The 14,532-nt window shown below is 26.9% G+C and overlaps 2 protein-coding genes across 2 annotated transcripts; both read right to left on the bottom strand.

Annotated features, from left to right (window-relative positions):
• Positions 1-2,364: 2,364 nt before the first annotated feature.
• On the bottom strand, positions 2,365-7,176 carry LOC122515205 (proliferation-associated protein 2G4). Its single transcript, XM_043632450.1, has 7 exons — positions 7,068-7,176; positions 6,135-6,369; positions 5,745-5,907; positions 5,467-5,646; positions 5,117-5,365; positions 4,887-5,033; positions 2,365-4,150 (listed from the first exon to the last, which is right to left on the bottom strand). Exons 1-7 carry the CDS (start codon positions 7,150-7,152, stop codon positions 4,046-4,048), a joined length of 1,164 nt encoding a protein of 387 aa, XP_043488385.1. The 5' UTR covers positions 7,153-7,176; the 3' UTR covers positions 2,365-4,045.
• A 2,678-nt stretch (positions 7,177-9,854) lies between these two features.
• On the bottom strand, positions 9,855-14,476 carry LOC122515204 (septin-2-like). Its single transcript, XM_043632449.1, has 8 exons — positions 14,233-14,476; positions 13,870-13,987; positions 13,423-13,759; positions 12,746-12,857; positions 12,484-12,676; positions 12,272-12,399; positions 10,309-10,482; positions 9,855-10,208 (listed from the first exon to the last, which is right to left on the bottom strand). Exons 1-8 carry the CDS (start codon positions 14,260-14,262, stop codon positions 10,035-10,037), a joined length of 1,266 nt encoding a protein of 421 aa, XP_043488384.1. The 5' UTR covers positions 14,263-14,476; the 3' UTR covers positions 9,855-10,034.
• Between the last annotated feature and the right edge of the window lie 56 nt (positions 14,477-14,532).

Here is a 14,532-nt window from a genome sequence, read left to right as displayed (position 1 = left end):
AAGAAATTGTTTCGGCTGTTTAAAAGAAAAGAAATGTGTTTTTAAAATAAAACGCATCCATAGATTGAAAGCTAAGATTCTAATCTGAAATTTAAAAAAGAGTTTTTTTGGTCAAATTTTGCCTATAAAATGGCTAACGTATAATTTAAATAAATTTAGCTGTATATTAAAGAAATTACGACATTACTTATTGGCCAATTCAATATAATAGAATCTTTGTTTTTATGTTGCTTTTTCGTTTCTTCTTTGTTAATAAGGTATTTCTGTTTAATATTAAATGTTAAATTAGCCACTCATTCGCCAAATCGATGAACTTTATAAAATAAAAAAATTCAGAAAATTGAAAAGTTGCATACATTGTTATATCATTTATTGTTCAACAGCCATACAAAATGTTGTTATTTAATGGTGTTAAACTCATTATTAAGGAAGTTTATTTTAAATATGAAAAGTTAAGTATCAATTTAGTGCTTCTGCATTAAAATTGACAAAAATTCTAAAAGTGTAGTTAATTGATTTAGTTTGCGAATAGCTTTAATAATAATTCAATGTGTGTGCATTTACTATTTGACACGCGCTAAGACAAGTTTAAAATGATATTATTCTAAATAAATATATTATTTAAATACTTATCGTACTCTTATTTGACTCACTTTGAAATACCTACCATACATTTTGTAAAATGTTATCTTCTGCAATGTATGTACATATTTATTAACAGCATATTTTTATAAGTAATAATAATCATAGAAAACTTCTCTCCATTATTATCCATTGTGTAATGACTTCGAATTAAAACATGTTTTTCACTCTATATTGATACTTTGATAAAGTATTAATAAGAGTTTTTGCGTTTAATTCACGTAGTGAATTAACACATTCGCATCGGATGACGCGAAAATATTTCATTAAGATTTTCATATATATATATATATCTATTTTAGAAATAAATTCAAAGAATACTATAAATGGGTTAAATTCTCTTCATTGAACCATAATAAATGTTTCACGAAATGAAACAATTGCATATTTTTTCAGCTTTTTTTATCTCCTGTTTAAGGCATAATACTACTTTGACTGAAAAAAACGAAAGATAATTTTGAAGAATTTTTTTCTCAAAAATTAAGAAAGTTATTAAGGTATAACTTTTAAAAATTTTATTTCGCTATTAGATGTAGCAATTAATTATGTGCCTTGAATTAAATTCATTCTATTAAAATCGCCATCTTTTTTTCATCAAGGAATTCGGCAGTTGCCTAAAAGAAGGATCAAAGTAATATCAGAAAATAATAAATAAATACTAAATTTGTTTAGAAGGTACCGAATTAATTGCTACATACAATATATAATCATTTTTTTTATTTAAAAAAATTCTTTTATTTTCCTATTTTTTTTTTTTAATCAAAATGACGCGTAAAAAACAGTAGTAGGTACGATAACTTTCTTTCAGGATGTCTGAAAGAAAAAATCTAAAAGATTTTAAATATTTCTATAAATAGCTAACACGTAATTCAGGAAAAATTAATTTGATAAAAAATTATTTTCATGCGATAGCCATTTTTACAGAGATTAAGAATCCTTTTGATTTTTTGTTTCAGACATCCTAGAGGGAAATTACGTGTTCACCATTGTTTTTACACGCCATTTTGAATTAAAGAAAACAGGCAGAAAAAAGATTTTTTTTAAATAAAAAAAATATTACATACCTAGTCAATAAATAAAATACAAAAATTATATACTAATAGCTTTTCTAATTTTCGACAAAAATATTCCTAAACATCACCTTTTAATTTTTTGATTAAAAAAATGCCCTGACACGAATGTGTTAAGATAAGTTAGACGATTGATTTTGAAATGTTGATATGAATAAAAATCGCAAATTCAATAAATGTGACCTACGAAAATCAACTTCTTAAATTATTTTTAAAGAAAAGGATTTAGGAAATCACATTTTACAAGAATTAATACAACGTTTGACGAAGTTGATCGAAATAAATGGATTAATTCAACAAAAAAATGTCAATTTAAATTAAAATATCATTTTAAATTAAAACACCTATATATATTTTTCTAATGATGCTTTTATCCCCACTTCCATATAACATCGTTAAATAGAAAAAGAAATATTTAACTAACATTTGTTATCATTGCAGTGCTTGTCATGATCTAATTGTAAAATTGTTGAAAGTTTTTAAACATTCTTATACATTTAAATGTTTAATGAAAAAAAAAATAAAAGAAAATAAATATTAAAAGACCTTTCATACGTTAAAACTGTATTATAATAATGACCATATGGCATTGATTCGTGAATTAATTGTAGAAATAATGCATTTTATGTTACAACTATCGCGGAACCACTAATTCAATCAAAATAATATTACCTTTTATTTTTGTTATGATCGCGTTAGTAAACATTTATGGTGTACTGTCCTTTTCTGCATAAAAAGTATTACAATCTTAGATATTTTTTTGATCATATAACATATGCAATTTAATCATCAATAATATTTTATTATAATCCCCAAAATAATGAATGTATAATTGGTTGTAACATATTACATACCTTTATTATTAATATAATGGTAAGTAAAATGTTAAAATATCATTAAAAGCAAAGGAAGGACAGTGCACAGAAGATTATGATATCTCTCGTCGTATAAGGATATTCTGTAACATTCGACATATACACACAATTTGTTTAGAAAAAATATTTGTAACAGACACATCTATCCTTTTTTTTTATATAAAACTATTTTAACACACATTATTATTTTGCTCTTATTACCTCAATAAGTCGAATACTTTCCAAGTACGTCATACGATAGAGGTCCATTTTCCATTTTGTTAAATGCAAACAACACGAGAAGCAAGTGTGTTGATCTATGTAAAGTACTTCTCAATTACCGATATAAAATTTTTTATAAGGTGCTTAAAATAGGTTATAGAATGATTGCCTTTTCATCGAAGAATTTGCGCAACGAAACACTTTAGACTTATTAATATTTCATGGTTTATGCATAGTCCTAGCATTGACATATTTTTCAATTTTACAAATTTAAGCCAAATGTGTTTACAGTTTAAATTCCCAAGTACCGGTGATAGCGTATAAAATCAGATAATACAGAAGAAACATTTTTATCAAAGTAAGTGAATTTTAATTCTACCTATTGTACTTCCACTGTGACACACAAAATTGTTTCTTTTTGTGACTAGTTTATATTAACGTAAATTGATTTATTAAAATAGCCGAAGTTGTTAATCAGAGTAATGCAATTTGATTATGTGTTATTGTTTACGTTTTAATAAACTTTATCAAAAACTTTGTCCCTATATGTAAAAGAAAGTTAAAGACAATATATGAATATATTTATAGCACATTTTGCGCGCGCGTACACATTCACACACATTACATGTGTATGTATATATATATGAATGCGTCATGCGTGCATGTCTCTATGTGTAACAAAAAATATATTCGCAATTAAATAATTATGAATATTATTAAAGACATGTGTATATATATATATATACACATACGATTTACCTTCGGCTTGATTAAACAAGATATTCCACAAAAATTAGTTGCATATTGTTATTAAACTGACATTGGTTTAAGTATTATGTAAGATATAATATAATGTAAGATATCCGTAACAATTTCTTAAGAATATTAATCAGTTTTTGTAGAGTAATAATCTCTGCGTCATTGAAAGACGTTTTGGTATAAAAACGTAAGTGTCAATGAATTATAGCATGAAGTGTCATTATTACAGAGTAAAACTAGACACTTTTCAAATAATAAGCATTTTTACGCATTGGCAAACCTTGAATTTGACTTGATTGAATAAAATGTTATAGAAATAATAAAAGCATAATAATGTAAAGATCTACATTCTGTCAAAGTGGGCATTGATGGTTAAAAATAAAATGTGAAATACAATATTCTTTGAAAAGTTTCTGATTTTACTCTTTATACTGCTAGATAATATGAAAGGGATAGTGCTTGATGACAATAAATCATAGCGAGCATAACTTCATTGTGTTAGGCCTTAGCGTCAACTTCCATTGCTACTTCCCCCACAGCTTTTTCAGCCTTCTTTTTCTTTTTCTTTGCAGATTTAGGATTTGCAGAAGTATATAAAAGAGTCTGCAAAACAATGATTTTGTTATAAAATTAAATTAAATTCTTTCCTCTTGAATTTAATTTATAATTGTAAAGATATTAAAGAGTTAAACATTTTGTAGATAAAATATTTTATATTACTACCAAGATATTCAATGTAGACAAATAATTTTATTTTGCGACGGGTTTCGGTTAAATAATGAGAAAAAAAGAGAACAGTATGGAATATTGGTGGAAAGAGTGTGAAAAGGTAAAAAAAAAATAGAAAATAGGCATAAGGCAAATTTTAGGAGAAGAAAGAAAAGAAGAAGCTATAAGGTGATTGAGAAAGTTAGAGATGAGGTTGAAAACAAGTGAACAAGACCAAAGAGAGTAATTTATCCAGTCATGGTGCAAAGAGACGAATAGGTTAGATAGGATAGCATGTGATTATTAATGTTTTGAAAATGTTTTTACTTTAAGATTAGATTAAATCAAGTTAGATGTAGTTTATAAGTATAGGTTAAAGAAGATACTAATATAAGAGGTTAGAAAATTAAGCAATATGTTATTGTGATCGTATGATAAGATCAAAAAGATGTTCCTATATGAGAGTTATAGATTGTATAAAGTTTTATAACAAATTATTATGTATAACCAAGTCCATTTACTGAGCCAACAGACTGTAAATTAAATAAATATCTATCTATATGGTTTTACTTCGTAAATTAAATAAAATATATAATAATATAAAGTGTAAAAATGTGTTATTTATATATACCTTCAATTCTGGATCTTCTACTACACAATCAGATTGATAAATGTCCAGATCAAAAGGAATACCAGTAATTTTATGTGGCCCGTTAGGCATCAATAATACCGTAAACTTAAATTGTGCAGCATATTCATTTGGTTTTTCATATAACACCTGAAATAATGTTAAATCATATATATTTTGTATTTTATATAGTTTTAAATGAATACCTTAATGAAATTTTATAAACTCCTTACTTGGAATGGTTCAATCAACCTATGATTAACACATTCAACAACTGCCATTTTGGCTTTCTTTTCGTCTTCAAAGGTACGTAAATTAAAAGGCATAAGACCATGTTTGTTGGAAACTTCTGAATAGAACATGCGGGATGCTTTCAGCTTAAGCTGATATGTTTCTTCAGTTTTTTTATATATAGTAACACGAGTATCTTGTTCACGTCCTATACCTTCACCCGTACTAACGAGTACATCCATTGCATATACCTAGAAAAAAAATATTTATGTAACATTATTGCATTTTTTCAGCTCACATTTGCAAAATTCCAAAGAATAATTCTTTAAAATACATAATTAGTTTCTCTTACTTCATGAGTCTCAAGTGTAAATTTTTCATGTTCTTTTTTCTGTGCATCGTTTGGATTTTGTATTATAGTTTTTTCCCCATCTATCTTGAATTGTTTTAATTGATGACTTAACATTCCTTCAATTGGCTTACATTTATATGCATCGCAAATTTTTTCTACTGTTCCTGTTATTGTGTACGTCTAAAAAAATATACCTGATATTAGATCAATGAAGTTTATTTTCATTAGAAAAAAAATATTTCTTATATTGTAATTTTGGAAATTGTAACATATCATACCTCTGTTCCAGGCTTTAAAAGTCTTAACGCAGCTTGAGACGCGTAATGTGCAGCTAAAACTGCATCAGCTTTTCTACCTGTAACTTTGCGTTCGGTCGAAGAGCCTATAACTACAGTGTGTGCCACAACTGCTATAAAGCCATCAATGTGTGCTCCAAGATCACTAAAAATTATACATTACAATGACCAATGTTATTTTACGTTACTATTAACGACATTAGACTGCCTCTGGTATCTGTACTTAACACAGTGGTATTTATGTAAATAATGGATTTATCCAAGTGCACGGATATAAACTGCTTTCATTGACAAGCACACCTATAAATTGTGTTGACTAATACTTATGTAAAGCAATTAAAAATTATCTTCAAATAAATAATATGCACTTACACTTTAACCATATCTTCATCTTTCAGAATTAGATCCGGTTCACTTGCGATAGGAGAAAAGTGACAAATACAGTTGTTTACTGATATGCAGGTTGGAAAAGCAATTCCTTTTTTAAGTTCTTTCTCCTTCTTAAAAACTTTATTTGTCTCTTCTGTTAAAAGTGTATCTCCATATTCACATATCTCCCTCACAGATGCTCCAACAATACATCTGTCTAAAACTTGTTTTAAAACTCCTACGATATAAAAAATATATTATATTCATTATAATTATAATAATTACATAGAAATAATAAGTTCAACATTTCTTTCCTTATTCTGTTGCTTTTTATAATAATTATGTTTCACAGATTTTTAAAGCCATTATATTATTTTAAGAATCACATTTTTGGCATAGATTTATACATGAAAGATTTTAAAATTGAAATTCAATTGTAAATTGATATTTACTTATCAAAAAACACCATATTATTCGCGTATAGAAATTCTCTCATAATTCTAAATTGATCGACATATCGAATATAAATGAAATGTCTTCTAAAGATATTTCAACGAATTTTTATTATATAGGAAGCGTGTGAAAGAAAACGCGGGCATTCCTGAGAATATTTTATACCATTTGAAAATCTCATATTAATACTGATCCTTTCATTAAATCTCATAAAAAAATGAAAAATAACCGGAAAGATATAATTATGATATTCGTCAGAAGTATATCATTCGAATTTTTGGAAAGTTTAACAAATCTATATTTCAAGAAAATACTAAAATGAGAGTTGATGCTAGCTGTCCCACATGGTAAAAGCCCGGCATTGGCGCGCCACGTTCCATATGGCCGTACCAAAATTGAGCCAAGTAACCATCGGTGGCAACATACACCAAAATCATTTGTGATTTTCAAGCTTCTCGAAAGAAGGGTAAGATGTTTTCTTACGATTTACTATATCGCCAGCCATTTTATACTTGGTAACAACCAAGTCTTCGGCGATGGTCTTCTCATGTTCTTCCTTGTCCGCCATGTCTTCAGTACACTACATCACGATCACGTGATTCTAGTAGTTCTTCTATAATTCGTATTTCGATTTGTAGTTGGCGCCACTGTATTGTACGCCTTGCTTTTACAGGGCTGTATATATAACATATATGCCCCTGCAGTATTCATTTATTATATATATATACTTTTATTTGAACTTTTTTTTTCGTACGATACATAATTCACTTTTTTTTTGAACAAATAAAGTAGACTAAGATTTATCTTAAGCGTAATAATTTTGTTAATTTAGTAATAAATTTATATATCTATCGTTTGAAAATAATATCTTTTATATTATTTTAATGCATTATTATATGTAGATTCGATGGAAATTGAAATCTAGCCTTAACTTAGTATAACAATTTCATTTGTGTTAAGTATAAAATATACCTTATAGTTCATATATGTAGATTACAAATTTTTAAATGAATAATCCAACATTCATTATTCATATAATATATATTTTGTAATGATTAACTGCTAAGCCATTTAAAATATGGACTACATGAATCGATCGTGTTCGATATCTAAGGAAAAATTCATTTACCAAAATGACGGAATAAGGTTTTTGCCATATAGAAGTATAAATAATTTTAATTATATATTTTCTTATTCTATTTAAAATGCTATTCATACGCAATTACTCCCAACAATATTTGGACACTAGATATGATTAACTGCATTGTTTCATATTTTGCTCGTTTATAAAGCAATCCTCCTGGTTATTTTTTTTTTAGCAATAGGTCATTTATTAATTCAATAACAATGTATAATTTATTTTATAAATTTACATATATTGCATAATAAAAATTATTAAACGAAATAATGTTGCATTTTTGACTTACAAAAATATTTGGACAATATTTATTTATCACTCTTATTTAATATAATTTTAATATTAAAAAATAATTTTAATACTTTTTAGAGTAACCATTTTATTTTAGAACATGTTTTAATATATTTAACATGTTATTTATAATTTTTTACAAATATTGTATAGTTATATTTGCATATTCATTTTTAATTCTTTATTTTAATTATGCTATTGTAAAAAAAAACAATTAAAATTTTTCAAATTTTCTTATTAATTCATCCCATGAATTTTCAATGGGATTAAGTTCCGATGATTTTAGTGGGAATTAAGAATTTTGGGGCAGTGATTTATAATAACTTGTAAAATGCATTACTTGGTGTTTGGGTTATTGTCTTGATATAATAAAACTTAAAATTATTATTAATTCACATTTTGTTAGAACTTCGAAATAAATTGTCTATAATACTGTTAATGAACATAAAGTTTCTAATTTTATATGACGACATGCAGTCTCAAAACATTACGTCAATAACTCCGAATTTTAACGTACTTTTTGTATTATTGAAATAGAATATTTTTTTTTATTAATTTTTCGTTAGACCATTGCTATTTATTCTGTCGGAATTATAAAAGTTAAATTTGCTTTGGTCAGTAAACATTACATTTTTCCATAATGTCTTATCTTTAGAAATGAGCTCTTTTGCGCAATATATTCCTATTATCTCATTAATAGATAGATATTTTTCTACCTATTCATTCGTTTTAATCAGATAGCTCGAATATTTCCCAAATTGTTTCGATAGACATTTTTTACGCGCTTTCTTCTAATAACTTACTAATTATTTCTTGAGCACTTATTTGCGGATTTTCTTTTATTTTTGAAATAATTTTGTTTTTCTCCCTCGTATTTAAGAGGGACGTATTTAATACGTTTTTTCAATTTGCGGAATTGATTCAATGCCATTCTCATGATGAAATCGTCGAATGATATACGCAACAATACTTTTTCTTATATCAAAAATTGCTCCAATTCACGATAAGTTTTTCTCTTTTCCCCGTAGATAATTACAATATGTCTCACATCTAACGTCATATTCTTTCCTTTGATTCATTTTGAACAAATTCACACTTACTATTAAAAGGTAGGGAGAAGACATGGTCTTCTTGAGATACGTGTCTAATGTATCTCTAATGCTCGTTGGAATCATATTTTTTTCGCTTTCTTGAATAATCGGATTACCAGAAGATTAACAGAGAAATTTAATACGTGTCCGAATGTTTTTGTGAGCTAAAAATGTGACATTTCGTTTAATAATTTTGATTATGCAATTACGTAAATTCTTAAAGTAAATTATATATGTTTATCAAGATTAATAAATGACCTATTGCTAAAAAGAATAATCAGGGCGATTGCTTTAAGAACCATCGAAATATGAAGCCATAAAATTGGATATACTGTAGTATCCAAATATTTTTGATCTAAATTGTTATATATTAGATAGCGGACAATTAAAATGAAGGAAAACGTTTTTAAAATGTTATTATGCGAGGAATTTAAAAAATAAAGCTATTGAGAACTTAACTAAATTGTAAGATTAAGAAATTAGGCATAAAAGTTTGCAGCATTTGTAATATAAATAAAAAATACAGATATATACTTATATATACATATAAAAATAGGCTTGTTTACAATATACTTCTTTAAAAATCGTTTTGAAAGAAAAGTAAATATCTCATTATTGCAAAATTTTAAATTAACAATAAAATTGCTAAAATAATTACAATTGTTACGAAATAAATTTATTTCAAAGTTAATTTTTATGCATTAGAGTTTATCAATAATGACAGAATAAAATTTAAATTATATTGTGAGATGATGATTATTTTTTTTTTTTATTTTTTTTATTTTTTTTACAAAGATTGTATATCTTGTATACTTTGGATAGATATTGCGTCTAAATTGTAAATGAATACTGTAATATATTATCTTGATTATAGTTCCATTTTTGTTAATATAATCTTATGCAAGAATTATATTTGTCCATTTAGATATATTACTTTTTCTTACTTTTCCCTAATGTAAGCGTATGATGTTGTGGTTGTTGAGCAAATTGCGTTTTGCGTCTATTAAATTCCAAAATATCATCTTCAAGTTTTTTCCGACTTTCTTCCAATTTCTTTTTTTCTTCCGTATGATCTTTTTTTAATTTATCAAATTTATTGTGGAGCTGGCATTAATTTTTACATGAAAATAAAAATGTTGTACAAACTATAAGAAACAATTATACTTTTATATAGTACGACGAAAGTTTTGATAATAATGTTTACCTCTTTTTCAGCTTCTTTAAGTTCAGCCTCTTTTTCTTTAACTCTTGCAACAAACATTTGTCTCATTTCATCTTCTTTTTGCTGTAATTCTTGTAAATGAATAGATCTCTTTGCCTCACAAGTTTGTTGGAAACTTACAGGTTTGTTGTCACTATCAACATCACTGAATCCCATCTAAAATAGATCATTTCACATACATTATTAATTGTTATATATTTGAGATTTAGAAATAATATTGATTGGTGTAGCAATTAATTCGGTGCCTTGATATTAATCCTTTTAGAGCCGAGCAAAAATATGGTATCTACGCGAAGATACGATTTGACGAATTTGCTAAGGTTTGGGAAAAAGCTCATAAGAACCTAACTAAGAATGATATTTACAAAATTCAAACATAGAATAAAAACATAGAATAAAACATCATCGCATGTAGGTCACATAGTATGAAGTATAAATATTACATTTTCAATCATTTTTCAAGCGTTAAACGCATTTGCTACGCAACAAGTGATTCGTATAGCTAGAATAATATTACTAAAAAAAATTTTAGTATTATTATAAATATTTATATTTGGTTATCTAACTCTTGCTTTAGATCCATCTCTAGTACTCTGGTATTTGCGAAAAACTGTCTTGTATAGCGATTTGTTTTAATTTTAATTTGTTCAGAAATTTATGAGTAAAAAATAAGTTGAAATAATCTATATAGGTTTCAAATTGTTCGGTGACATATGTTTAGGAACCGTGGGTTCCAACAATAATGGGTGCACATTATATTGTCTATCATTTGTCTCGATAACTTCATGAAAATTATATACTTTAATAAAAAAAATTATATATAGGGGCACATAATTGGTCATCGCTGTCAACATCTTTTTAACTTAATTGTAACTCGTCAACTAATTCTGTGTTATCCATAACGGTGTAATTTTTTTTAAAAAGAAAGCAACGAAATTTACAAAATTCTCTACTGCTAATTATAATTATATCAAAAATGTGACAGTTTTCAAACATTAACTGCTAAGAAATGCTCTTTAAAAAGGTTGAGGAAAATAGAACAATAAAATAAACAATAAAACTTTCTGTTCTAACAGCTATCGACATATTGCGATAACGGTCTCAAAAAACTATCTTACTATAAACTTTAATCCTGAGTTTCTATCTTATCGTTCCAGCATATACACTGTCTCGGCACCAACCAGCATAAAATATAACAAAAATTTAAACTATAAGATGAGTTCTCTCGCAATGCGAATAGTAAGTCGTTAAATTTATTTCAACAAAATTTCAAACAAATATATGATTACTTTATAAATGTAAGCAAAATTCGAGAATTGCATCATAGTTGTGTGAAGTGCGACAAAGGAATGAAGAAGTGTATCTACAGCACGGTTTGGATGTTGCGTAAGACGTAACAAAGGCATAAAGGGTCATGTATTCACAGTATGGTTCGGATATTTGCGGAGGATGCGATGAAGGCATATATACACATTATAATATAGTACATAATCCAATTACTATTACTTTGTCCACTGCAAAAAGAATCTAATCATTTTTTATTTTCAATATATATTGGACATATACGAGAGAAACAATTTCCTATAATACACGAGACAGAAGTAAACAGCCAAAGCCTTCGCCAAGAGCGCATTTATGTCCATAATCTATATCGATGGCTTGCGTTGGAGACATATATGCGCCCATAGGCCACACTGATGGTTTTCGCTGGACGCATATGTGCGCCCATAGCAATCAAAGAGTTAATAAATATCTTTTTTTTTTTTTTTAAATAATAATAATAATAATAATAACAATTATTATTCCTGAATAAACGCCTATAGATTTTCAGAAATGAAATTTTTAAAGTAAACTCCCATATAAATAAGTACTAATTTGTTAAAAAGGCACCGTATTAGTTGCTATACCTAATATTATATTTATAGAATTACATAAACATTTTCACCTGCTCTAATCTTCTCTTACGATACAATTCATAATGACGACAATGTGTTTTTTCTCGCATATCTTCCATATTTGTTCTAATAAGCATCTCACGTAACTTTACAAAGTCGCAATGAGATTCATTCTCCACTGTTATATATATAAAAATTTGTTATTATTCATTCATATAATACCAAGCATCAATGATATATTCTATTACAACAATTTTCTTACCTTGAACTGTACCCCAAGGATATTGACGTGATCGCATCATCTTGTTTCCAACTCGTACAAAATCAGTGCTACCGACTACTGCAAAAGGTACATGAGCATTCATACTAGAATTCACCTCAGCCACACTTTCATCATCTATTGGAAATTGATATATATGAACTCCATTATTTTGCAATTCTGAGATTATTTTACTCTGCAAGGAAATGATATAAATAAAAAATGAAAATATTAATTAATATTATTAAATTTAGAAATGATGTACCTTGAATTTTTGCAACTCAGTCTTTGATATTGTATCAGCTTTAGCAATGATCGGTATAATATTAACTTTTGTATCCAGCTTTTTCATACATACAAGATCAATCGATTTAAGTCTAAAAATATATAATTAATTATATCAGGTAACCTCAAGAATATATAATATATAATAAATTCTTTATTAATATCAAATAACTAAGAAAGATTATACTGTTTTAATCGATAGACAAAAATGATACCATATATAAAAACGGTCTAACCTTTCTTGCTTATGTAATAAATGATATTGGTAGTTGTTGGTAACAAAAATTGCAAGTATAATATAAATACAGTAATCCCTCCATTTATACAGGTAATAATCCACAAAAGTAGCGTGTAAATGGAACCATGAAAAGCTGTTTAAAACATGGATCTATTCCATTTTCAAATGCGTATTTAGCTTTTATTAAAGTAGAAAAATAAGTTTATACGATTAAGAAATAAATTATACTAAAAATCCTCTAATTTGTGTTTTCATATAACGCATCGTAATAAGGTCAGGCTTCTGGTAGTTCAAGCATATTAAATTAAATCCACATAAATAAAGGGATTATTGTAAAACAGGATAACAATAATAAGACAAGAAACTTTTCTTACTGGTAAGAACTTCATAAGTTATATTGCTTTCTTGGAAATATTTACCCATGACCAGTAGGACAAATGAAGTAAAGGCAAACATGGATACGACTGTCATGATAAGTTGACAAAGAACGTTTGATTTTCAGTTCTTCCTGCAAATATGCTTCAAATTGAGCATCTATGTAATCAACAACTGTCTTAAAGCTATCTTCCTTATTAATTTGATCTCCATATCCGACTGTATCGACAATGGTAAGTTTAAGTTTAACATTACTTTCTTGTAATTCGTAGGTATGCGCTTTTAATTTTACAGATGCTAAATTATGTGGACTTGGAGTAGATTCAAAGCTTGTATTGAACAACGAATCCATAAGCGTAGATTTACCTAAGCCAGTTTCACCTGTGCGTGAACAAATTTATTCATTTTATAATAATCTAATATATCATCGGCTAGTGATAAATTAAAAAGGTAAATTTCGATTTCCTTATAAATACAAAAATATATCATACCAATACAAAGGATATTGAATTCAAATCCATTTTGAACAGATTTATTTACTAATTGATCTGGAAGACTGTCAAAACCTACGTGACCTGAGAGCTTCAAATTGCGTATAGAAGACTCCAACTGAAAAAACACACGCATTACAAATACAAAGTGTGATTAAATAAAACAATACCTTAAAATAAATTAAAACTGTCATTGTATAATATTACTTTAACAACTAGAAGTACAATTGAGTACAATACAAAAGCTATTAAAATGATTATCGCATTTTATTAATAAAAATAATACCTTTTATATAAAGATAACATTATTTTCTTGATTAAAAGAAAAAATAAATTAAATTAAAATCTTTATAATCGTAATACCTTTGCTCGTTCAATTTCTATATTCGCCATTTTTACGCAGGATGAAAAAGAGTGTGATGTGTTTGAAACTAGATGTGACGGATTGACGCCACGTGTTACTGTTAACAACCTCTGTTCAAATAATATTCTTGAATTCGCTTAATCATATATTTTCACTAAAATAATAATTTCTAACAATTGGAGATGTGTCAAAATACTATTATAAAAGATTCATGACTAGAGACGTCAACAATAACTGTTTTACATCCGGAATGAGTAACTTTTCCTTCTTCCGTCACTTGATTAGTATATATATATACA

The sequence above is a fragment of the Polistes fuscatus genome, unplaced genomic scaffold (genome assembly GCF_010416935.1).
Source record: "Polistes fuscatus isolate 324 unplaced genomic scaffold, CU_Pfus_HIC Scaffold17, whole genome shotgun sequence".
In the NCBI taxonomy this organism is placed as follows: domain Eukaryota; kingdom Metazoa; phylum Arthropoda; class Insecta; order Hymenoptera; family Vespidae; genus Polistes; species Polistes fuscatus.
Note: the sequence above shows the minus strand (reverse complement) of the source record. Positions and strands in the feature narration are given on the sequence as shown.

What these genes read in the sequence shown, in the direction of transcription:
- LOC122515204 (XM_043632449.1), bottom strand. Translation starts at nt 14,262, where the DNA reads ATGGCGAATATAGAAATTGAACGAGCAAAG. An exon ending in TCCTTGGGGTACAGTTCAAG is followed by an intron (nt 12,400 to 12,483) that starts GTAAGAAAATTG and finishes TATATATAACAG; the next exon opens with TGGAGAATGAATCTCATTGC. An exon ending in TTAAAGAAGCTGAAAAAGAG is followed by an intron (nt 10,209 to 10,308) that starts GTAAACATTATT and finishes AATTAATGCCAG; the next exon opens with CTCCACAATAAATTTGATAA.
- LOC122515205 (XM_043632450.1), bottom strand. Translation starts at nt 7,152, where the DNA reads ATGGCGGACAAGGAAGAACATGAGAAGACCATCGCCGAAGACTTGGTT. An exon ending in GATGAAGATATGGTTAAAGT is followed by an intron (nt 5,908 to 6,134) that starts GTAAGTGCATAT and finishes TATAATTTTTAG; the next exon opens with TGATCTTGGAGCACACATTG. An exon ending in TTACACTTGAGACTCATGAA is followed by an intron (nt 5,366 to 5,466) that starts GTAAGAGAAACT and finishes TTTTTTTTCTAG; the next exon opens with GTATATGCAATGGATGTACT.